Below are 25,680 nucleotides of genomic sequence, written 5' to 3'. Positions count from 1 at the left end.
TCACAAAAGAGATGAAGTGCATAGTCCGAAGACTGTAAAATACTTCAACTCTGTATACCGTCTTCCAAGGAAGACGATACTTAATAAAGTTCCATCGATGGCGTTGGGAAGCTTATGATAACTAAAATGAAAACATCAAAATTTTAATGCCCCCCCCCCCCAAGCTCACAGGTAATTTGAAACATCAAAGTGATGATTAATTAGGACAAACAATCTCCGAAAATTATGTTTATTTCGTTGGTAAAAAATTGTCGTATCCATGCTCCGAAGCAGCTTTAAAGTAATGAAGAATTAGGGCATGCAAGCTCCGAAAATTACGTATATTTACTTGGTTAAAAATTGGCGTATCCAAGCTCCGAAGCAGCTTCAAAGTGATGAAGAATTCAAGAAAGCTTGTATTGGAAACAAATAATTTAACATGGTTTCTATATAAGGAAGAAATGACAGAATTTGGCATCAGTTTCATCATGACTGACTTGTGCATTGTATGCAATCTTCATCTCCGACAGCGCCAAGAGGTTTTATGTTGCATTTTCTGCCAAGGAAAACAACATAGGACATGTAACTCAGGTTAGAAAAAAATATATTAAAAACATTATATCAATCGTATCTTCTCTTTTATTTTAAGCGCAACTAGAGCCATAAATGCAAATATTGATAAACTTAACTTAAAACATATTTCTTTTTCAGGCATCTCACGTGAGGAGTATCGGCGGATGAGAAGCCAAGGACAAGTTGTGTTTCAGTGTCTGGAGTGCGTAGAGCCCACAATCCCCTACTCTGAAGTCACCAGGGCCAGCGAACTCCCATCACGTCTTCTCCTACAGCCCGAGAGCACAGGAATAATAGAGGAGTCCATCAACATCCCCATCGTTTCCCATGCCGAGCCACACCATCCAGATGAGGAATCACTCACCGACCAGACTTCACCTCAGGAACTGTCTACCAAAGAAGCCGTCATCACCTTCCACGTCACCGAGAATACCTCACAACGCGGGAAGAGGAAACTTGTGTCCAGCGATGGATTTTCCTATGTGGTAAAGAAGGAGAACAAGTTGCTGTCCTTTAAACAAGAGGCCAAAGGGCCTTAACGGTCACCTGAGTATAATACAACAATTTAGAGGATCCATAGAGTATAAAATGAACTGAAAAGTGAAGCTTTGTTGCCCAAAAGCAAGAAAAATAGGATGATCATGATCAACAAAATAATTGGTCTTAATATTCATTAACAGTTCATAAATTAGGTTCTAATCTGTTCCCCATTTATCACTATCACCATACAGTATATAAACAAATTATCAATGCTTCTGTACTATTTTAATCCCTTGTTGAAATCCCTTACATTGGCCTCTCTTGGTCCTTGATGAACATTTAATAAGACAAGTTATTTTTGTCTCATTTTTATTTATCTACTACTTACAAGTCTGTCTGATCATTAAAACTATAAAAGTACTTTTTGTATTATACAATTAAAGTTTTTGCATAATTCTCTTATTCTATTTACCTTTCAAGTACATTATTTACAGTGATAAATTATCAAAAGTAAATGGCAAAGGGAATAACTCCTCTCAGTAGAATACAAACTAATAGAGCCCTGGCCAGGACCAGAACACTTGACCACTCTGTTTGCCTCAGATATGCCCAGGTGCGGAGAAGATTTTTAAAGAAATAATACATTCTTACTACAGATTCACTATATTAACAATAGCCCCCCCCCCCCCCCACAACACCGGAGCTTCTGACCCTGGGACCATAAGTTTGCTCATCATAACTAATCACTTTGTTTAACACTAAGGAGCAAACAAGATTTTTGAATAGAATTAATGCATTTTCACTATATTATCAAGAGCCCCACCATCACATCTGACCCAGGGGTCATGAAATTCACTACTCTGGAAAAAGCACTCTTGCTCATCATAACTATACACTTAGTTTCTTTGCTTTTTTAACCAGAAGCAGAAAGGAATATTTTCATAGAAATTTTGCTTTTTCACTTTATAATCAATAGAAGCCCCCCCCCCCCCGCCTTCACCAGAACCCTTAAACCTGGGGTCATAAACTTCACAATTTTGGAAGAGGCATCCTTGCGTATCATAACAATGTACTCAGTTTGTTTAAACAATACCCAGGGGCAGAGAAGAAGATTTTCAAAGAAATAATTCACCTTCACTATAGGATCTATATAGCCCCGCCCTAGCACCAGAACTCCTGTCCCCGGGGCCATGAATTTCACAATCTTGGAAGAGGCATCCTTGCTTATCATAACAATGTACTTAGTTTGTTTAAATGATACCGAGGAGTAGAGAAGAAGATTTTTAAAGAATTAATGCATTTTCACTATGTAATCAATAGAGCCCCGCCCTAACACCAGAACCTGCCCCTGGGGTCATGAAATTCACAATTTTGGAAGAGGCACTCTTACTCATTATAACTATGTATTTAGTTACTGTATTTAATGCCCAGGAGCAGAGAAGAAGATTTTCAATGAATTAATGCATTTTCACTATATAATCAATAAAGCCCCGCCCTAACACCAGAACCCATGCCCCTGGGGCCATGAAATTCACAATTTTGGAAGAGGCACTCTTGCTCATCACAACTTCATACTTAGTTACTGTATTTAATACCCTGGAGCAGAGAAGAAAATTTTCAAAGAATTAATGCATTTTCACTATATAATCAATAAAGTCCCGCCCTTACACCAGAAACCCTGCCCCTGGGGCCATGAAATTCACAATTTTGGAAGAGGCACTCTTGCTCATCATAACTTCGTACTTAGTTACTTTATTTAATACCCAGGAGCAGACAAGAAGATTTTCAAAGAAATAATGCATTTTCACTATATAATCAATAGAGCCCCGCCCTAACACCAGATACCCTGACCCAGGGGCCATGAAATTCACAATTTTGAAAGAGGAACTCTTACTCATCATAACTATATACTTAGTTAGTTTATTTAATACCCAGGAGCAGACAAGAAGATTTTCAAAGAAATAATGCACTTTCACTATATGATCTATATAGCCCCGCCCTAGCACCAGAACCCCTGACCCTGGGGCCATGAATTTCACAATTTTGGTAGAGGGCTCAATGCTTATTACAATCATGCCAACAGTTTGACTGCTTGATGCCCAGGAGTAAAGAAGAAGATTTTTAAAGATTGCATTAATTTTGGTGGTTTTAGCCCCTCCCCTCAGGCCCCAGGGGGGCAGGGACCATGAAATTCACAATTTTGTTCCCCTTCACCCATAGATGCTATATGCCAAATTTGGTTGAAATTGGTTGAGCGGTTTTAGAGAAGAAGCTAAAAATGTTCAAATGTTAACGCACATCGCACGACGCACGCCGACGGACAAAAACGGATAGCAATAGGTCACCTGAGTGACTCAGGTGACATAAAAAGGACTGCAATACATGGACCATATGCATGTGTTTCTACACGAAATTCAAAGAAAATTTCTAGATTTAGTGATTTTACAAAGATGTAATTAAATTTAATTTCTTTTTTTACATGCATCTTGTAATTTTCATCGTTATTTAAATCTGCTTATAAGGATGTAATGATAAAAAAAAAATCATGACCTTGAAATGATGTGAATATGAAATGTTGATGTAGGTATCTTTCACAATTGTAAACACTGGTAATGTAGCCTTTAAAATTAACAACAGAATTAAAAGAGGCCTAAGCGTGCAGGTGTCGTAATGGTTGAATTTTAACTCCGTTGGCGGATCCAGGAAAGGGGGGTGGGTTCGGATGTTGGAACCCCATTTAATTTTGCAGAAAGAGGAAGAGAGAGAGAGTGTTTTTTTTTTCCTGTAATGTAGATATTTTTACGTCTAGTATTTTTAAAATAAGCACTTCAATCTCTGCCCTTTTTGCTCTTTAGATAGAGTTTTGCTTATTGCTTTCCTCCTTGTACTTTCACAACCCCGGCCCGGGCCTCGACCACCCTCACGTAACATAAAAGATTTCACTTTGATTTCATCGGAAGATTCCGGCGAACATACATAGCCATTTTGGACCATCTTTTAAAGTAATTAACTTTAAGAAGTATGCTTAAAAAGTCATAAAAGGAAGTATTCATAAGAGAATATTTTTCTCCTTATATTTTGGGGATATTTTAATCAATAAATAGAAAAGTTCAAAATGTCCCTGTAGTATGTTGGGGTGGGGGGCTCACTTTTTCTTAAAAAAATAAGCTTTTGTTATAATTTGAATATATAAGTTTTGATTTGCATTGGAAGCTCCCCGCACTTTTTGTTGCGGGAAGGTTCAAAATACGGACAATCAAACATTTAAAAGAAATCAAAATGTACCAAAAACTTTAGACGAAGCCCCCCCCCTCCCCCCCCAAATAGGATTTTACAGTGTGGTGCACAGGTTGTTATTTTAATTTATTTATTTATTGTTGCTTGTCAACTCTTTTTGGAGGTTGTCCCCTTTGAAAACCGTTGATACGGGCTTAAATATAAGTACCTGCAGTGTGACCTAGACCGTCAATACGTCATGCTCAGCCACCGTAAATCAAGATGGGGACACCTTCATCACCAACAGTAAAGAACACACCCACGCCTCCAAACCCGGGATACTGACGGCAGTGCAGATGACACAGAGGATCATCAAGACAGTGAAAGACGCCCTGTTTGTACCGGCACCAACTATCGTGGAGAGAGTGATGGAGGAGATGGCAGATCCAAGGGAACCGGAATTCGCTCGTCCGAAGTTCAACAATGCCGTGAGGGCAGCCAATTAAGAAACGAAGACAAGCTGATCGACCAGAGGAACCCAAGGACATGAACTTCGAGGTATGATTAATTTTATTTAAAAATTAAGGATTTTTTTTGGTGAACTTAATATTTTTTTCTAAAAATTAATCTATAAAAAGGTCTAAATATTGCGCTATTTTTTAAGATTTAAGAATAATACCACATGATAGCATTAATTTGTACTTAAATAATAAGTACAATTTACAAAATTATTTTTAAAATCTCTGAATAATGCATTTTTTGTTTTTAGATTGACTTGGACTTCCTGGAACGCCATACTTCGTCGGATTTCTACAGAGGAGACGTCATCGTTGGAGATCATCGACACCTCATCTTCGCATCAGACCAACAACTGCAACACCTTGCTTCAGCAAAGACGTGGTACATCGATGGAACCTTCAAGATTGTTTCCAAGCCTTTTGTGCAGCTGTTATCGATCCACTTCTTTGCCAGATCCGGAGACAACATGAAACAGCTTCCAGGGATCTACGTCCTCATGCCAAGGAAAAGGACGAAGGACTACAAGCAGGTATAAAAACCCTTCTTAAATAAGAAAAAATAATTATTATATTTTTATTTCAAAAATATATATTTTATTTAATATAAATGTTGTTTTGCTTTCAGGTGTTTGCCAGAATTTTGGAGCTGCTGCCATCGCTCCCTGTCACCTAGTTGTTAGTTTCAGACTTCGAGGAGGGAATGTGGAGAGCTGCGAAGTCTATGTTGCGTGGCATCCGGATACACGGTTGTGCTTTTCACTGGGGACAAGCAGTATGGCGTCATGTTCAGGAGATTAGATTACAGGTATACTTATTTATGTATTATATTACAATGAATGATTTTCAGAGTGTACTTAAGTTAACTTTAATTTTAGAATGATAAAGAATGTTGTAATATTTGATAAATAAATATACTAAGTTTGAAATATACAATGTGTATGGAAACGTACATAAATATAAATATTAATTTTTTTTTTTGCAGATGGACTACAGCCAGCAGGATGGTGTATTCAAATTTGTTAGGAAGCTGCTTGCCCTGCCATTTCTGCCAGAAGAACAGATTCCTGTCGCGTTCAACACACTGAAGGAGACCGTCACCAGCGACCGACTGATACAGCTGACCAACTACAAAGAGAGGACCTGGATCAACGGCGACATCTGGACACCATCATCGTGGACCGTCTACCGTATGACTGTGAGGACAAACAACGACGTCGAAGGATGGCACCACCGCATCAACAGGAGAGCCCAGAAGTCCAACCTGCAGTTCTATGTGCTTGTGATTCTTCTCTTCAAGGAAACCGCCTGCATCCCGAACCAACTTAAGATGATCAGCGAGGAAAACTCCGGAGATACCAACGAAAGACTACAAGACTTCTACAGTGCCGCATCAACCAACTCTGGGACAACTACAACGATTGATCCATCAGTGCCAGCAAACTTCTGAAGAAATGTGGACAGATCTACAACGGACAGTGAGTGAAGAAGAAAAACGTGCTGAAATGTAAATAATGATGTGTGATGAAAGTGTGAAAATAACTGTGAATTGAACGAAGATATAGTGATGAAAATAAATATTAGTTTTTATATTACATGTATATATGCTTTATTTTCAATAAAGTTTAGAAAATTTATTTTCGGTTGTTTGTTATATTTTGTAAAAGGGGAATACAATTTTTTAAGTGAAACTGACATCAGGAAGATTTTAAATTAAAAAAAAAAATTAAAATTAAAATATATATAGATAGATAGATATATAGATATAGATAGATAGATAAAAAAAATATAATTGACTTGTGTTGCTTTCTTAAAACTGGGGGCAAGTTGTCTTAACTGGGGGGCGAGTTGTCCTCAATTGGGGGCGAGTTGTCCTAAATAGGTGGCGAGTTGTCTTAACTGCATGGGGGGGGGGGGGGGGGGGGAGTTGTCCTCAATAGGTGGCGAGTTGTCCAGCATTCAGAGGAGAAGTTTCATATATAAAAATGAAAATTCTGACAAAATGTTCCCTTTAAAACTGGTACGTGACCGTTTCAGTAAGTTTGTCCGAAATTGTTATAGGAGATACTTTCGACAATCTTTATGTAACTCTACAAAAATAAAAGCAAACAGAAAACCAAATTGTGACCAGGTGACGTTTTGTTACCCCGACGAAATACGCTGTACATTCGTTTATTTCTAATCTTTTTAGCACTACAAACATTCATGCTACTATAAAATAATTATGGACTCGATTTTGTGCTTTAATACCGGTAAATCAGGAGTAAAATGTAAATTGCTTTCAATATTATATACATTCTACATAACTGAAATTTTCAAATCGGAACTTATTATCCCCTGGCAACGGAGTTGGAGGGGATATAGTAACGCAACTGTGTGTTTGTGGGTGGGTTAGTGTGTCCTGTGCGATACGGATGTGCCGTAATTTGCACCTGATCGAATGTTGCTTTGATAAATGTATATTTTTAATTTATTCATTAGAATTAATTAGAAACATCAGGGTTAGTGATCTGACAATTAATTTAGACATGAAGAGCACTTTAAACGAATACCAAGCAACACGCCTACCCACAAAACTGCAGCCGAGAACAGATAAAGCCTAAAATTGTCTGTTCGAAGATATTGATAGTAATATTTAAGAAGAAGGTGCAAAATCATAACATTTCATACTAATGCTGAGAGAATCCTTCCACTGATCAAAACTTTAGCGATTTTTTTATTTCGACAACATTGGTCACATTAGTGGAGCCCTAGTGGTATGGAGGGATGTGCCTACTAGTCCATGGATAGCATTGCGCCAAATCCGACTATAACTATTGAAATGTATGATCAGACTGCCCCAAATTCGTTGATATAAACCTTACTCTGTTTCAACAGAAACTATTCGGGTACAGGGTCACAATTATAGCATCTTTGTAGAGAAGCATTTTTCGCAGCTATTACAAATTTTGGATGTAGTCCTGGCTGAAGTTGATGATGAAAAGTCACAAACATCAGTTAAAACAATAATAAAAATAATAATAAATCAATGAAAAAGTAATGATTTAACAAGAGCAGAAACCAGTTTTGTCAGTGTTATTGAAAACTTTCCAATGTGCAGACAAACATTCTCTCTAATCACTCAGAGTAGCCTACATGAAGCGACAGTACGAATTGAACAAGTCCTCAATAAACTGGTCATTAACCAAGACAAACTGTCTTCAGACCTACAAGAAATATAAGATAAAGTCAATCCGATATCAGGATATCAGATAAGATTAATGACCAACAGTCATACACACTAGAAATGCAAAGCAAGGTAGAATTCCTTATTTAAAAAAGTCAAGAATAAGTTACAACTACATCCGTTACAGCACCAAAAAGCACTTAAGATACCAATTCCGATCCACTAGTGCTACTAACCTACTTACAGTTCTACTTATTGGAACTTCCAACATTAAAAATATCAAAGAAGACAAACTTAAAGCATTTTCCAATATAACCAAACAAATCCAATACACACTGGATAATACTTACCGGTATACTGCATTAAGCGTTGAGGTGATGATGCCAGATCTTGTGCTACCTCACTCATTTACTAACGACATCAAGAAATATGAATTTGTTTTTAAAAGCAATACATTTTGTTTATTGAACAAGATCTATTAAATTTGAAGTTGAATATATATTTGTATTTAAAAAAAAATCTTTGCAAAAGATAGTAGGTACAAGAACTAATATCGTTTTCATCGGCTCTACAGGAGTCGACAAGATGCAAAACATCAAAAAAAATTTAAATCATATAATTCATAGAGGCATTTACCGGTATCTTTCAAGTTAAACAGTTTCATCAGTGTTTAAAGTACAACGTGTTTAGATATATTCCATAACCGAGCCAAGTTTGGCTATGGGCAGGAAAATCTTGGGAGTAAATGCATTCAGGATATTGACGTTTGTAGATACAGAACAATCACTTATGAATCGAATTTCGTTATTACGTTGAATATGCTTTATATGTTTGATGATCCGACTGCGGTTAATCTTAATTTGTACCACAGGGTTCATTCAATCAATAACCAAATCCGACAGATTTTTAATGCATAATTATTTTTTTCTGTCTGAGCCGTTGGCATTCATTGCACAGGCTTTTGCGTAAATTTGCATTTTACGTTAATTTTCTTGTAATTTTAAAATGCTTAGATTTCATAGCTACTTTATTCCGTTTTTGATTTTTCTAAATCAAAAATATTTGTTTAAAACATTGTTCCACGGTGACGCCATTGCAAAAATTCCCTTGATCAAAGATTTCGGCTACCTATCCATTTTTACGAAAGTTTTAGTAAAAATAAATAAATAAAAATACGTCACACCTATAAGATATAATAATATATATATATTATGTATTTTTTATTTACTGAACATCGATAGGTATGCCGAATCTTCTGACGTGAAGTGTGATGTATTCAATTAACATTTCCAGGCAATAAAATTATTTAAAATCGAAAAAGCATTTTGTTAGGATCAACACAGAGTTCAAGGTGTAGTTATATATGGGGAAAATCAGATAAAGGTTAGGATTCTTCCACGATATAAAAACAATTTTCGCGTTAAGGTATACCAGTATATATTTTCCTCTTTTGACTCGTGCATTCTACACAACGGTGATAATTGACAAAGGGAACATGGCTATATTAAAGCAAAATATATTCTCATGCAGATGCAAGTTAAAAAGAATATTGCATATCTAATTTTATCAGCAATTATTATAAATGTAAATTAAAAAAAAAGATAAAGAAATCAATTCTTATTTTTCAGTAAATACAACTTTACATCATGACTTACACAAGATGAATAATATAACAAGGATCCTGGGAAGAAAAGAAAGGACACAACCTTTGAATTCGAGCAGAAATAATTTGGAATGTAATAAAATATCTGTTCTGATTAGTCTTGAATTATTGATCTTTCTAGATTTCACATTTGAATGCTGAATTTCTGCTATAAATTTTAACGCTAAAACAATCTGATTAACTGCAGTCCAGCTAGAATAACAGGATGTTAATATCAACCAGATCACCAAGAATTCAGTAAAATGGAAAATTTGACATTTTTAAACATTAATCACAGCAGTCATGTTTCAAATCAAGAAGTGATTAAAAAATCTGTATTTATGTTCATCCGATGCCAATTTATAGGGCTAATATAGACACCTTTTATCTCTGTCTGTACTAAATCAGCTTTTAAAAAAATCCAGGCTCTCCCATACATTATTTATATAAGATACTAATGAACTCAAGTTATTAAGTTATCAAATTATATTTTTTTCGTTTCGTCATAGAATATCTTTTTAATTTCAATTACAAACACACACACGGGTTTATATATATATATATAGAGAGAGAGAGAGAGAGAGAGAGAGAGAGAGAGAGATTAGAACCTGATTTGTTTGTATATAAGTTTAATAGCTGTTTAAGGTTGTTGCCAGAGATATCAAAGCTTTTTTTGAAAAAAAAAAATACTTCTTGAATTAGAAGAATCGGTCTAGAGTGAAGTATTGTAACAAAAGTGGACTAACTCCTGTGAATGTTACTAGCGTGGTTTACCGAATTTTTAAGCGAAATATTTCACTAGGATTTCAACCTGAACCTACAACGACCAGACTTCGCGATGTTTTCAACAGCACGTTGTCCCCAGTTTAAGGACGTTTCTTACCTCGAGCTCTTAGGCACAGACAGAGTTCCTATTACTCAAGCAATCGTAAATCAAGTATTAAACGTTATTCTCAGATACATATAGAGGCTCGTTCTTTAGGAATTCAGGTTAACATTGAAAACCACTTTTCCTTGCTCCTGCAATTCGTGTGACGTTAAAATGAAATAAATGTCATGAAAACAGGTGACATTTATTCTGATGAAAGAGATTTTTCCTGCCCTCATGGCAAATTGGCAAATTCAGAACTACATCAGGGAAAGTTTGTAGTAATTCTAAGTTGCGCAGTTTTAAATTACAAAGGATTTGATAACACTGATATTTTGACATTGATGAGGAATATGTTAAAGAGAAAAGAAAGTGCTACACAAAGAGAGAATGACAAACAGACGGATGACGGACAGACCCAAATTAAATATCCCTTACTTTAAGGTGATTCGAACCTGTCGTGAAAGTACTTGGAAAGTTAAAAGATAGGTACCTTCAGATAGAGGACAAGTTTGTGGTTTAGGAATCATCAAATTTGATGTAAGCTAATGCGTTTGTTTCCATGGCAACAACCTCTGAATATCCCCTTGTTTAAAAATGTAAAAGCTGTGAAAAAAATCTCATTGCCATTAAAGAAAATAACAGAAAACTCACTAATTATAATCAGAATTCATTTACTTGGAAACATATAATAGGGTAGCAGATCAACTTTATCTTCAAACAGCACTCTACGGCAGTCTGAATTTCCTCCGTCTTCTTCAAAATTACTCTTTTTTCTTAACCTTGACAACAAAAACGGTTATAAAACCGCACTAAAAGTAATTGGATATTTATTTTTTTTAAGTCCATTTTAAAAAGAGATGTATAGCTAAGTAACAAAGGAGAATAATTGGTATGTTCATGACTCAGAAAAAAAAGATATGCTAATCCGAATTTTCTCTGACTTTAAAAAAAAAATTACCCCGAAGCACATATATCTGCAACGGAGGCTATAAAATCAATCAAAAGTAATCAATTTTCAATTCAGTTAGTCAATTATGTTGAAAACAAACTTGAAATGAAATTTTTGAAGGACAATTAATGTAAAATTTCAGGAATTTTGAAATTTTACATTCCGAATTTCCATTTTTTTTCTTCAAAACTTAAACTTTCAAATTGATTGTTGGTGAATAAAACAAATCACCTAATATCATCATATATATATTTTTATGATTTTTAAAGATGATATACCTTATTTAGAAAATAAACCTGGCATATATACAGAGTTAAGGTGAAAAAAGTGCACATTACTCATCTGAATTTCCTGTTTGTTTGTTTTTTAAAATAACAAACCTATGTTGTACAATATTTGCCTAAATAAGAAAAAAAAATCCCTGTGACTAATATTTCCTTATATTCAAATTATGTGGAACATAATAATATGACATAAATTTCTGTAAATTAAGAATCTGACTGAAAGATTTACAATCCATATTTCTCTGTGTGAACACACAAAAAAAAATTAAGGTTTTAAAAAAAAAAAAAAAAAAAAGCCATGAGAAAAAAATGACAATATCAGTGCTAACTTTTGCAAGGTCTAACTGAAAATAGCATAAAAGGACACACCATATGGACAAAATAGACATTAGTATATAAGTATCTCAAAAGAGTATATAATTTATGCTGCAGTTCTGTTCATACAGAATGGTTTTTAATCTCAAGGGAGGTTCTGCACATTTTTTTTTTCATATTCCAATTAAACTAGCTTCTTTTATGTGATCTCTAACATGAATGTTTCTTTCTTTTTCTTTTTCTTTTTCCAATTTGAATTTTTTGACTTGCTGTGGCTATCAATTGGTAAATTCTGGTGAACATGTAGGTCTTTTGCAGCAGCTAGAGCAAACATTTCAGTCATGGATGGCAAGTGGTGGGGGAAAAAAACTAGATGTGTACCTTAACCTGAAAAAAAAATTCTTCAGGTATAGCCTTACTGACAGGTGGATAAAAATTATACATGTAATCATGTAACATCTGTTATAAAGTTACACAGTACTGAGTTATTGTTATTAAGGTCTTCCGTCTTCTACGGAAGACATTCTTGTTATTCTTACGCGGGTATGTTAAGGCTGCACTCAGATATCCTACTTGCCTACACAGTATGACGTCATAGTAAGTTGTATGACGTGAACTTTAGAGATAATGATTTTTTAATTTCTATATTTAAAGTTTAATTTCAGGTCCAAAAAGTAAATGGAATAATTTAAAAACATAATATAAACTAAATCTTGTCGTTTTTGGGTGGTATAAAAAGCTGAGTATTTATCACGGGGGTAAAATACCAAACCCATGACGTCAAAACTATTGATAAAATATTTGCTGAGTGAAAATTAAACGTGACGAGAATTCATGTCAACAAATATATGAAATGGGAGTTTAAAAGCATATACCGTGAATGTTATGTGTGATTCATAAGGAATTAAAGATTCAGAATCAAGTACACTGATTTATACTTATCATGTTTTCTTATAATGAACACAGGCAGTGTTTTAAAATCCCGAACAGCCTTTCCTCTGTCGTTCTATAACAACAAAGATGCAAAAGTTCAACACTACGCCGCATACTTTGAAACATAAATTTTGTTTGTATCGAAAGCTTGTATTGGAAAGTGCTGCTAGAATCGTGTGGTTAACATGAATTGATGACAATTCCTTGATCGTATGTTCAAATTGTGAAAATTTTGGTAAGGTTTCATGCGAAACTTTGGAATAATATTTTCTGTGTCGGGAGAGTAGGATTCTAGCAGCACTTTTCATGACCCTGGTGATGTTTTTACATAATTATTTTCACAAAAAGAATTGAATTATCCCCGGGGTAGTGTTGAACTTTTCACTTTTTCGTTAAGGCAATTTTTATATTTATAGACGTCACGTGATGACGTCGTAGTGGAGTGCTTCTTTCAGCCTGAGAATTCAATGACGTCTATACAATGGATAATAATAGTAAATGTTTAATCTATGGCTTTTCCAGTTTATCGATATTACATTTTACGAAAAAAGTCTAAATTTGCTGAAAAACGATCTGGGTACTGCCTTAATATACCTGCGTAGGTTTCTTTTTCACTTTTATTACTGTTTTTTTTTTTTTACCGATTTTGTGCACGCAATTTCTCGAAAACGGCTTGATGGATTTCCATGAAACTTTCAGGACTGATATAACATCACTTGAACCTTATAGGTTTTTTCCTGTTTTGATGACGTCACTTCCGGTCCGGAGATATTGTCGATTTAATGATTTTTTAAGGGTCTGGTTGTCCGGAAATTTTCTCATGAATGGCTCTAGACAGAATCATAAAATTTAAAGGTCTGATAGACCTATGTCTGCAGATATGCATAACGCATTTCACTTTTACCAGAAATGCCGCACGTCGACGCTCGCTATGGTAAAAAAAAAAGGCATATCGAAAATTTTAAAATTTTCAACGCTTTTTCTACAAAAGCTTTTTACTTGTAAATAATTTGTTAAAACATGTAGAACAAAATTTGTTCAAAACTACAAGATCTTTCATCCAATATCAACAAAAAGGGGCTGGCCCCCTAAAAAAGAGATCTAGAGGGGCCGAAAGTTTTTTCTCAGTATTTCAAAAACGAGCAAAAATTTGTGATACATTATTGAAGCAAAGTTGTTCAAAATAACAAGTGGCAGCTGGTGAAGTCATCAAAAGTCGTCTAATGACGTCACTTCCGGTAAAACCGGAAGTAAACAGAAAATGCATATTTTTGAAGTTTTGTACACGTTATTGCATGTTTTGAGTAATCGGAAGCGTCAAAACTCAAAAACTCGACGTCACTTCCGGTCAAACCGGAAGTAGTCAGAAAAGGCTTATTTTTGTAGGTATTGGCAGGGAATTGAATGGTTAAAGTCATTGGAGACGTCTGACTTTATTTTTTGTCAATCGACTTCACTTCCGGTCTAACCGGAAGTAGTAACCAGTGGCTTCTTTATACAAATATTTCCTTGTAAATGAATGATAAAAGTCCATGAAGACGTCTCACATCATTATAAGTCGAATGCTCTTCAGAACTGTTCTTTCTTACATACTAATTTGCATTTCTGCCCTTCATTTTATTCACTGAATTGGACGGAAGACCTGCTTGTTGCTCCAACAACGAGCTTTGCTCTAGTTTAAATAGTATAATTGTAATAAAAATAGTATTAAACAATTCTAATAAAAATAGTTTTAAACCTATGGAATGAATTAATGTTTACATTACACATGAATCTTGTTTACAAAATGTGTGCGAAGCTTCAGCATTCAATACAGTACGCCATAACAAGGATGAGGAGGTCAAAAGATTAAGTTATGATTTTTGTTTTTGTTGCCAGAAATGTTGATATTTATTTATTATTTATTCATACCCAGCCTGATGGTTTCAACATCAAGGTTAATATTTATCAGTACATCTGGATCAAAAGGAACAAACTGCCAAGACTTAATTAAGGTTGTACATTTTGACTGCTGATTGATAAGAAATCCAAGATAAGAATAAACCTAAAACTGCTTTCTCAACTCATATGGACTTATTTCAGTTTAAAGTAATGTCCTTTGGCATGTGTAATGCCATTAGTTGTTATGAGAGGTTAATTGAGTTAGTTCTTAGAGGTCTCAGATGGGAGAAATGTTTATTAGATGACATTATTGTGTTTGGAAGTAGTTTTGACCAAGCTTTGAAAAATCTTAAGCTAGTGTTTGATAGACTTGTGTCAGCAAATTTGACCTTGAAACCTTCAAAATATGTACTATTTCAGAGAGAAGTGTCATTTTTAGGCCATGTGGTGTCTGATAAAGGAATTCAGTGTGATCCTAGTAAAATTGACAAAGTTAAGAAATGGCCTGTTCCTAGTAATGTCACTGAGGTTAGAAGTTTCCTAGGTCTAGCTGGATATTATAGGAGGTTTATTCCTGAGTTTTCCACCTTTGCAGCCCTTTAACAAATTTGACAAGAAAAGGGAAGAAATTTTGTTGGACTTCTGATTGCCAGAAATCATTTGAGAAACTTAAGGAACTCTTTTGTTCAGCTCCTGTGTTAGCCATCCTGATGGTACCTCAAAGTTCATCTTAGGCACAGATGCTTGTTTGACAAGATTAGGTGCTGTTTTATCTCAAGTACAAAATGGTGAGAAGGTCATTGCTTATGCTAGTAGGACTTTGGATAAATCCCAAGTCAGATATTGTACCACTTATAAGGAGTTGTTGGCAGTAGTTACTTTCATTCGCCTGTATAGACATTTCTTTTGGGGTAGACATTTCACGGTTAGAACGGATCATGCTTCCCTTGTTTCGTTGAATAGTCCAGAAAGAATTTTGGCTAGATGGCTTTTAGTTTTGGAGACTTATGATTTTTCCATTCAACATAGGCCAGGGAAATTCCATTGTAATGCTGATAGTTTGTCAAGAAGGCCTTCCAATTATTGTAAGCGTGAGGATTGTCCTGATTGTCATTTGAGGAATTGTGTGGATTCTGGTGGTCGAACAGGTGCACCGCAGCAAACGGACATCATATTACTGTCCTGGGCCTCTAAGATTGCTCCTGTGGGAACCGACCAATGGTTCAACTCGGCGGAGTCAGGGTCCCACAATTCTGTTGATGACAATGGTGATGATAGTTGTGATGTTGTATCTAATTGGTTGGATACTTGGTCAGTTGATAACTTGGCAACAAGGAGAACCTGCTACTCAGCAAATAATTAGATTAAAGGAAAGTTGCATTGTTAAACCTCCTAGGCATGTTGTTTTGGATGCTTCTACTGACTTGAAAACATTTTGGGGATTATGGGAATCTCTAGAAGTCAAAGAAAGCATGTTGTATTACAAGTGGAAGTCATTAGTTGATAAGGAGACTTTGTTGTTGATTGCTCCTAGACACATTAGATCTCAGATATTTCATGAACTTCATGAGAATAAAACTGCTGGTCACTTCGGTAGAGAACGTACCATTAAATCCTTTAAGCGTAGGGTATATTGGCCTGGTATGTCTTCAGACATTAAACGTTGGTGTAAAGAGTGTGATGTTTGTGCCAGAGCAAAAGTTGGTCCAGGTCTTGGGAAGTTATCTCTTCATCAATCAGTTATAGGTGCTCCTTAAGATAGGTTAGGAGTTGATATTTTAGGCCCTTTGCCCAGAACAAGTAATGGTAATGAGTATATCATAGTTCTCTGTGATTATTTTTCTAAGTGGGCTGGAATTTATGCAGTACCTAATCACACAGCTTTGACAGTAGCAGATAAGATAGTTAATGAATTTATCTGTAGATTTGGTGTCCCTAAACAGATTCACTCAGACCAAGGCCTAACAAAAATTAACTATAGTTAACTATAGTGAAAACTTTGATACTTTGATTTACTATGAAACTTTACTCTGGAACTTTTTTTGAGATTTCAAAACTTAAAATCTCTTAAATTCGATAATAGTAATGTAAAAATTGGAAATATGTGAATATACAAATAATATTTCACTTTAATATAAAAAATGTGCATTTATGAATTAAAGAACAAAAAATATAACGATCTGAAATCGATAGTAAAAATACTTTGATTTACTATAGTGAAAAAACTTTGATACTATAGTAAACTATAGTACTTTTTCGTTAAGAAGGTCGCAAGTTCGAGTCGGAATTATTTTCTATTTTATGTGAGAAGTTAGGCATTGAAAAGACACACACCACTCCATATAGGCCACAGTCAGATGGTTTAATTGAGAGGATGAATAGGACACTTTTACAAATGTTATCAACTTATATTAATAAATATAGGGATAATTGGGATGACAATATACCTTTGTCTTTATGGCATATAGGTCAACCATTCAAGAAAGTACAGGTTGCTCACCAAATTTAATTATGGTTTGCCATGAAATTATGAGCACAGTTGATCTTATGTTAGGGAATCCTTCTCCTCACTTATTCCTACTTGCCCTGTAGAATATGTAGAGTGGTGAAGAATAGGTTTAGCTGATTCTTACAATTTTGTGTCTGAAAATCTTAGACAGGCAGCATCAAAACAGAAGAAATACTATGATAAGGGATTAAAACCTAGAGAGTTTTCAGAAAATGACTTTGTCTGGAGGTGCTATCCACCCTCAGCTGGTGTTAAGTTAGGGTAAGGATGGATAGGGCCATACAAAGTTATTAACAAGATCACAGATGTAACATATCAAGTTCAGAAAGACCCTAAAAGCCCTCTCATTGTGGTACATGTAGTTCAATTAAAACCCTATGAAGGCATTTTACCTCCTAGAAACTGGACACCAGTAGTTACATTGTACTTCCCTTGACGAGTCATTAGAACCCCCTGTAGATAGATTTTAATGTTCAACAGGAAGTTGTAGAAACTGTAATTCCCCCCCGTTTTTAATATACCTAGTCCTGAACCCCTTAGACAGTCAAGGTGGGGTAGAACAATCAAACCCCCAGCTCTCTATTCTCCTTGAGACCAGGCACCTAGGCATTTTATTTTATTATTTTTGTTAAAGCCTATGTGTATAGTAATTTTTATTTTTGAATTCTCTCTCTCTCTCTCTCTATATATATATATTACATGATATATAAAAAGTTTGAGTTGACCCTTTGTAGTGATGACAAGTGATATTGAATTTTTGAAATATCTCAGTCTAGTTAAAGTATTTCTTATTAATGATTTAGTTTTCGGTAGTCATTTTTTTTGAGAATAACATTCAAGCTAGCACTGTATTTGACTTTAGTGGATACAAGGTCAATGCTAGATGTTTTATTTTTTAATAAGACACAGTAGTTGGCAATGATTTAAAGTTATCTAGAAGTCAAAACAGTATATTTCAGATCTTTCGGTTTATTCAGCAACAGTAATAATAGATATGAATCAATGAGAGCTTATATTCTAGATTAATACTGACCGTAGATGATCTGTAAATTATCTCCCTTGTACTGTACTGAAATCAACACTCAAGTTTTTCATAGTAATCTATGAAAGGTGATGCATAGGTCATCTCTTGTTTTGGTTACGTTATAAATATTTTGCATGCACTACTTGATAACATTTTAGTTTTAATTCAGTGGATTCTGAATTTGATAGACAACTATATTGATTAACTTTCCATATATTCAGATATTATTTAAAGTCTTAGAAATTTAAGATTTTAATTTTAAAAAGTTATTTTCTTAGAGATATGACTCCAGAACTTTCATTGATGGTAAATAATTTGATTTAATACTTTTCTAATTATTGTTTTACAATGTTTTCACATTTATTAGGTGGAAGTTCTTGATTTAACTGTTCTTGAGGAGGAGATGGAGGAACTTGTTGGGCAGGAGTGGCCAAATGAGGGCCAGCAATGTCCAGTGGAGAATTGCAAATCTAGACCGCATAGATTTCAGAGAATTGGATCCTTCCGGACCCATAACTTCCATACACCCAAGATTCTGGTATACTATTGTATTGTTCGGTCACCTCATTTAAAATGAACATGTTAAAGCAGCAGATACGTAAAAAACACAGAGGTCTGCATGGATGCTACCTGAAGAAGATCATCGCGAATCTAAGATTCTGTGATCCTTGGAGCATTGGCATGCCACTTCCACCTGTACATCAGGAAGCACGGGAAGAAGCTGCAAAGATACGCCACGCCTTGCCTCTGGAACCCCTATCTCACCTTTCAGACTCCTATAATGCTCGAGATTAGAAGCCACAGTTCTACTGACATTATTCATGATTTTCTTCACTTAGATGTATACTGAAACAAAAATTTATTGTAATTTTGTTTTTTTTAAGGGGGGGGGGGGAGGAATTGGTTTAGATTTTTATTTCATAGTCCTCGTTTCGTAAATTATACATTATTTTAGAAGTATTTGGTGATATTTCAGTCTGATAGTTCTATTTACCTTATGTTTTCCGTTGTTACTTACGTAAAACCCCTTTACTATTTGCCTGTTATAAGTTAGGACATGCGTTGACATTCCACGTTTTACTTTTTAAACAGGAAGTGTCATCCATGTTGGGAGTCTTTCCATAGTACGTTTGGTAGCTGTGTTCTGATTGGTTAAGTTAGTTGTAGGATCTTTGATATTTTTGGCTTTTATTTTTGGGCCTAGCTAGGGTATTTAAAGCCGTGTTCGTGTAGTTTTCTTCACTTGGGTTGGGGAACACAGCCTCATGGTTAGTTCCTCTCTACTGTGCTAAGAAAATCTCATGGTTTATGAGCACTATTTGATTAGTACCCTAGAGTGCTAAGAAAACCTCATGGTTTAACAGTACTGTAGGTCTTAGCTAGCTTTAGTTTCACGTTTTTCACAAGTTCTAGGTTTTTGTTAGGAAACAGTTAGGATGTAGGTTTAATAGAATAAATATATTTTCCCCTTTTCCAAGTCCAGCCAGGTCTAGGATTTGTAGATAACAGGATAATTTCTAGAACCACTATTTATTATTTATTTTTGGTGTTGTTTATTTTCTGGGTTAGATATTTTTAGAGTCCAGATTAAGCATTATTATTTTAAGTTCAACTCTAGAGTGTTGATTAGTAGAGTTCATATTGGGTGATGTTGCTCATTTCCCTTACATTTTTCCAACTCATTGACATCTGTACCATTTTTTATAGGATTTTTGACCTTTTTTTTATAAGTATGGAAGGTCAGTAGGGACATATATTATTTTCATAGGTTTTTCACATTCCTCCCTTTATTCTTGGTTAAATTTTGACTATTATTTATTATTTGTTATCATTTGCAAAGGTTAATTCTCACTTTATTAAATTCATAAAACTTACAACTGTGTTTTCATTTAGCGTTGATCATAGTTCAGAAATCCCCTTACCTGGGTTGACAGACATAACTGGAGATAGTTTACTGCTTTAAGCCAAGTAGGCTAGTAACTTTGTTAATTTATTCATTTAAGAGTTCTACTACCGGTTACAGTTTAAATAAGCCTACCTAAAACGTGTATGAGTTGCTGTGCTCGCCCTTACGGTCGCATGTTAAGTACTTTGAGTCAAATGGACAACGGGCAACTTACTATCGAATAAGCTCTTCTGGTAATTCACAAGTAGAGCTAAACACATTGAATTGTTGATTTAAAGATAGAAAGTGCAAACCATGCCAGGTAATTTCAGACTGTACAACTCAGAAGATGAAAAAAACAATCTTTCAACCTGCACACAACTTTTCACCGCCGATATATGGCTGAAATATTACAGACTCGGCGTTGAACAATATCAATCAATCAGAAGATTAAGGATTTAAATATTGTTTAAAGTTAAAAGTTCTTGGCACCAACATACCTTGGCTTAATGTCCAGTTATATACCCTAAAAAATATGACAGTCTAGTTAATGATTCGAGACGATCTGTGACCGAAATTCTTGAAGACTCGGTGGTTGTGTGTGAAATTTGAATTTCGGTCTTAAAACATTACGGCGCTAAAATCGAGTCTTTCAGATGATCGTGTTAACAAAATAACATTTGCACAGTACACTTACACTTGGAAGCAATTGAAAGTTGCACTACTATCACTTTTCATCACAAAAAGTGATACAAAAAAGATAAGAAAAAAATCTGTTGTTTTCGATAAAGGACTGTAACTCTTTTTCATGAATAGTAGATGAAAAAGACATTGTTGTAAATCCACAGACACCTGAAGTTTAGAAAACTGTCTCTTCATAACCCAGCAACCCCCCCCCCCCCTCCGGGTACATGGGTAACATGTTGTGTTAACGTTGAATATAAAAAAATAGCAATTCTTTAAAAAAATTAAAATGACACTTAAGTACCTTTAAATAACGCAACACAGTATGTTATTCAGAGTAAAATGATATGGCTATTAATGTAACAGTACTCCCAGCAAGTGAAATCTTCAGAGCTTCACAAAACACGGATATATTAAATAGATAATTTATTCAAATTAATAAGGCAGTGGCTCCCTTGGATCTATAAGCCCATTAAGATCACAGCTTTTTATTGCACTAGAAGAGGCCAAAAAAGAATAGCAAGTTTTTACAGGGGAGACTTTACATGACTGTCCCACATTCAGGTGTAAATCTAGAGAGCCCTTGTAATTAAGTATCCCACCCGAGAACATTGCTTGCAACACTGATAAGTTTGATGATGTTTTGAACCTGTACAATTATTTACACGATAATACTGTGGCTGTCAGATCTTGTTAGTTGTCAGAAAATTCTTAAGTCGATGAAATCTTGGACCTTACTCCTGGAATTAACATGTACCAAATCGACAAATCACGCAAGACCGCATATTTGTGTGATCCTGTTGGGAAGGCACCTAGAGATGAAAGTTATTTATGTACAAACAAAGGATGAACAAAGTAAAACTGGCTCATGTCGTTGAGTTTTTTAGTGATCCATGTTATACACAATAAAATATGAAGATAACGAACATTACTCAATCTGAAACTATACAAATTTGGAGCAGAGCAAACACGGGCCTCAACATTTGGAGGTGGTATCAGGTGCCATGGAGGAGTGAGCATCCCCTGCCGATCGGTCACACCCGGCGTGTGCTCATTATCATCATCGGGGGAAAAACGGAAAAATCCGTAGAGGGTTCAGTGTATAAATAATGGCCTAACAATTAATAATGATCAAGATGTGTTTGTGAAACACTGTGCCCCCGATGGTAGCACAAATCTGGAGTGGGACGTAGACTACAGTGCAATAGTTATGGCCAATGTTAAAGTTTTTCAAATGTAGGCCAAAGGTCATAGTTGAGGACACATGATCAAAAATTTCTGTACCAATGGAAAGGTCTTGTCATAATGAACACTCGTGTCAAATATTAAAGCCTTACCCTTGACAGTTGATAGTTATGGGCTAGGTTAAAGTTGACGACAACAGACAGACAGACAAACAGGACAAAAACAATATACCCCCGGGATCTTTCGATCCAGTTGCATAAAAACGCCAGTCAGCATTTGACTTAATGATAAGTTGTATGTGGTGACAAGGTCATTGTATCGACCATTAAACTTACAAAATGGTGACTTCAAACGAGACTGTTGATACACAGGCACTTGTTTCGTATACGGGGCACCCCTACTTATTTTTACCACAAGGTACCTAACTCAATTTCAGGCACCCCCGCTTCAAACTCGTATTTTGTTTATATATTAATCATTAACCTACTTTAAGATGACATCGTTCGCTTCGAAAGACTTTTTTCTTGTCAAATTAATCGTTTCGGACGTCTCTGGTCGAGCCTCTTTTTTGTAAACCACTCATTTCTTCCTCAAAAATTATCTCGATACAAAATAAGACTACGGATCGGATACATTAACTTCCGGTTGGGTTATAAATGAAGGATAAAACCAGAGACCTCGGAAAGGAATTCTCGTAAGTCTCTGGATTTATCCTACATTTATAACCCAACCGGAAGTTAATGTATTCGATCCGTAGTCTTATTTTGTATCGAGATAATTTTTGAGGAAGAAATGAGTGGTTTACAAAAAAGAGGCTCGACCAGAGACGTCCGAAACGATTAATTTGACAAGAAAAAAGTCTTTCGAAGCGAACGATGTCATTTTAAAGTAGGTTAATGATTAATATATAAACAAAATACGAGTTTGAAGCGGGGGTGCCTGAAATTGAGTTAGGTACCTTGTGGTAAAAATAAGTAGGGGTGCCCCGTATACGAAACAAGTGCCCGTGTGTTGATATCCTTGTTTCATCAACTTGTTTGTCACAATTATTCTGTAGTTTCCTTTGAAACTAAAGAAATTAATTAGAATCTGAAGAAGTTGTTACAATACCATATGTAATTAGAACTGTTAAAATTCTTCCGTTATGTAATGTGTACAGTGTCTAGTTTTGTTTTGTTTGTTACACTCTTGAAGAACTGTTTACAATATTTAAAGCTTTTGTGGCTCTAACAACTGTGAAGTGGAAGGCTACACTATGAAATATCCCAGGGCAAAGTGTCTAAATGTAGGTCAATTTACCTATACAAGTGCCTCACCCCTTCAGGGTCCTTGGAGGCAGTAGCATGAATTTACAATTTATGTTCCCTCTTAACCCATAGATGCTAAAAATCAAAATATGTTGGAATTAGCTAGGCTGTTTCAGCGAAGTTTAAAATCAGGAAGGACGAAAACAAGATGGCAATAGGTCACTTGAGTGATTCAGGTGACCTAATAATGCTGATTACATTACATAATTGGACACATCGATTCTTGGACTGTTAAAAAAATTATTGTGTTATCGTTTCACACTTGCGAACTCTGACCTCTGTTGACAAAACATCTGTGATGTATTTCATAACGCAGGCCCGTAGCAACGGTTTAAAAGGGGGGGGGGGCCAACTTCCCCAAAAAAATCTGACAAGCAAAAAAAAAGTTATTTTACTGTCCAAATCCTGCAATTTGCCAGTGCTCGACTTTACAACATCAAAAAGTGGGGGGGGGGGGGGCAACCTGCAACTAAAATCTTTTAAAATCTTTTTTGTGAAGAACAGCACGGGAATGATTAGTCATACTGATGTGCAAGCATCCTAAGTTAATGCAGAAATTATGGCCTCGGGTTTAGGGTTGTGCTGCAGTATGATATAAAGCTTTACATGGGAATATACTAGTATATAGGAAAAGAATAGCAAGGCCAGGAAAAGTCATATTATGTACTTGTCTTCAGGTAGTTCAGAATCAGATTTGTTCAAAATGCTCCCTTGAAGTTGGGTTGAATTAAACTTAAGGATAATAGATAACAAGAAAATATGTCCATGACCAAATCTTTTCAAGTGGAGCAGAGTTACACTAACTTATACCAATATATGCAAACACTCCCAAGTTGCGTGCACTTACTTTTTGCTCTTTTAAATTTTTCTGCTACCATGCTTTGAAAATGCCGAAGGTATTCATTTGTATTCACCATAAACATTTTAAACACTTTGTGCAGAAACAAGCATCTTCGTGAAAAAGTCAAATAAAGAAAAGTGAACTGGAGCGTAATTTGTTTTATGTGTTTTGACATTGGTTCGTAATTTTTCACTAGCCCATCAGTCTACTTCTGAGACATTTTTTATAGCTTTGGATAATCCTAACTACCGTTGGGCTATTTAGTTTTTAAGAAGAATATACTATAGGCGTAATGTTTCATATGCCAAATATGCCTTGTTAGTATGGCCCTTTCTAATACAGGGCACTACAGAAACTGAAGCAGGATTCAAACTGGGATATCCACCTCGAAGCACCTTTATTTCGAATAAGGCAGACACACTCTAAGGTTTCAGAGTTTCAGCCATATGAAATTGATTTGATAGACCGCCAACTCTCCCATGTGAGCTGAACCTCAAAGAAAACAACAATTCAAAGCATGCAACAAAGGCCATTATAAATATTCTGCTCCACTGTAGGCAGCTGTTCCAGGTATCACTGTATAGGACAATACAAAGATGGCTCAGTGCAAGATGAAAGAGAAAAACCGGAGAAAAAAGTGATCGATTAATTTATGTTGTTTTACGGGACGTAAATTCTTTTATTCGAGAAATTTTTCACTCATATAGAGACGTCACCATATACCGGTGAAGGGCTTCAAATTTAGACCTTTACTCGGCACTCAGTGCCATTGAGCAGCGAGGGTTTTTAATCGTGCCAACGCCTACCTTGACACGGGGCCTCGGTTTTTAAGGTCTCATCCGAAGGACCCGCAACTTTCACTTCAAAGTGCCGAGCGCCCGTGACGGTCCGGAGAAAAGTGACATCAAAGTTCCAAGTTCAAATCAGGAGACGTTGTGTATGGCTGTAATTGTAGGAAACTGCAGTGAAAGCAATCCAAACTTTAAGGAAGTGAATTGGATAGGTCCATATACAATCTCCCAAAATAGAGAAGTAGTCCTCAGAGGCGGAGACAAAACGGGAACGATACTGAAATTAAACTGCAGTACTGAAATCTGAAACTATTTGGACAAGACCTGGCATTATACGGGTTATGGAAAAAGAAAGACTTAAAACGTACACGTACACGTTTGAGGCTCTAAAGAATCGATCCAAATCACCACCAAGAGGTGCCATGCTGTCATCAGCAGTCATCTTTGCCTCTGGTAGAGATCATGGAACCAATTAAGGAAGTCATCTTAAAAGGGTAGCCTAGTGGGAAGGGCTTTCGCTTCGCAATCGGGAGGTCCGGGTTCGATTCTCATCCATGGTGCCGCATCAAAACCTAAGACGCACAACATACGTCGTCAGTGTTCCTTCGCCAAGCACCAGGGGTCTTTCGGATATGACTTTAAAAACGTAA

General features: G+C 35.7%; 2 protein-coding genes across 2 annotated transcripts; both read left to right on the top strand.

Moving 5' to 3' along the window:
- Positions 1-4,504: 4,504 nt before the first annotated feature.
- On the top strand, positions 4,505-6,239 carry LOC133192458 (uncharacterized). The gene is made up of 4 exons (XM_061328466.1): positions 4,505-4,806; positions 5,018-5,296; positions 5,392-5,571; positions 5,749-6,239. Exons 3-4 carry the CDS (start codon positions 5,467-5,469, stop codon positions 6,211-6,213), a joined length of 570 nt encoding a protein of 189 aa, XP_061184450.1. The 5' UTR covers positions 4,505-4,806; positions 5,018-5,296; positions 5,392-5,466; the 3' UTR covers positions 6,214-6,239.
- Positions 6,240-15,014: 8,775 nt separating this feature from the next.
- LOC133192385 (uncharacterized) lies at positions 15,015-18,914 on the top strand. Its single transcript, XM_061328400.1, has 4 exons — positions 15,015-15,370; positions 15,834-16,115; positions 16,201-16,504; positions 18,705-18,914. Exons 1-4 carry the CDS (start codon positions 15,015-15,017, stop codon positions 18,912-18,914), a joined length of 1,152 nt encoding a protein of 383 aa, XP_061184384.1.
- The last annotated feature ends 6,766 nt before the right edge of the window (positions 18,915-25,680 follow it).

Source organism: Saccostrea echinata, unplaced genomic scaffold (assembly GCF_033153115.1).
Source record: "Saccostrea echinata isolate AGI-Se365-2 ecotype Australia unplaced genomic scaffold, CSIRO_AGI_Sech_v1 ptg000025l, whole genome shotgun sequence".
Taxonomy (NCBI): domain Eukaryota; kingdom Metazoa; phylum Mollusca; class Bivalvia; order Ostreida; family Ostreidae; genus Saccostrea; species Saccostrea echinata.
Note: the sequence above shows the minus strand (reverse complement) of the source record. Positions and strands in the feature narration are given on the sequence as shown.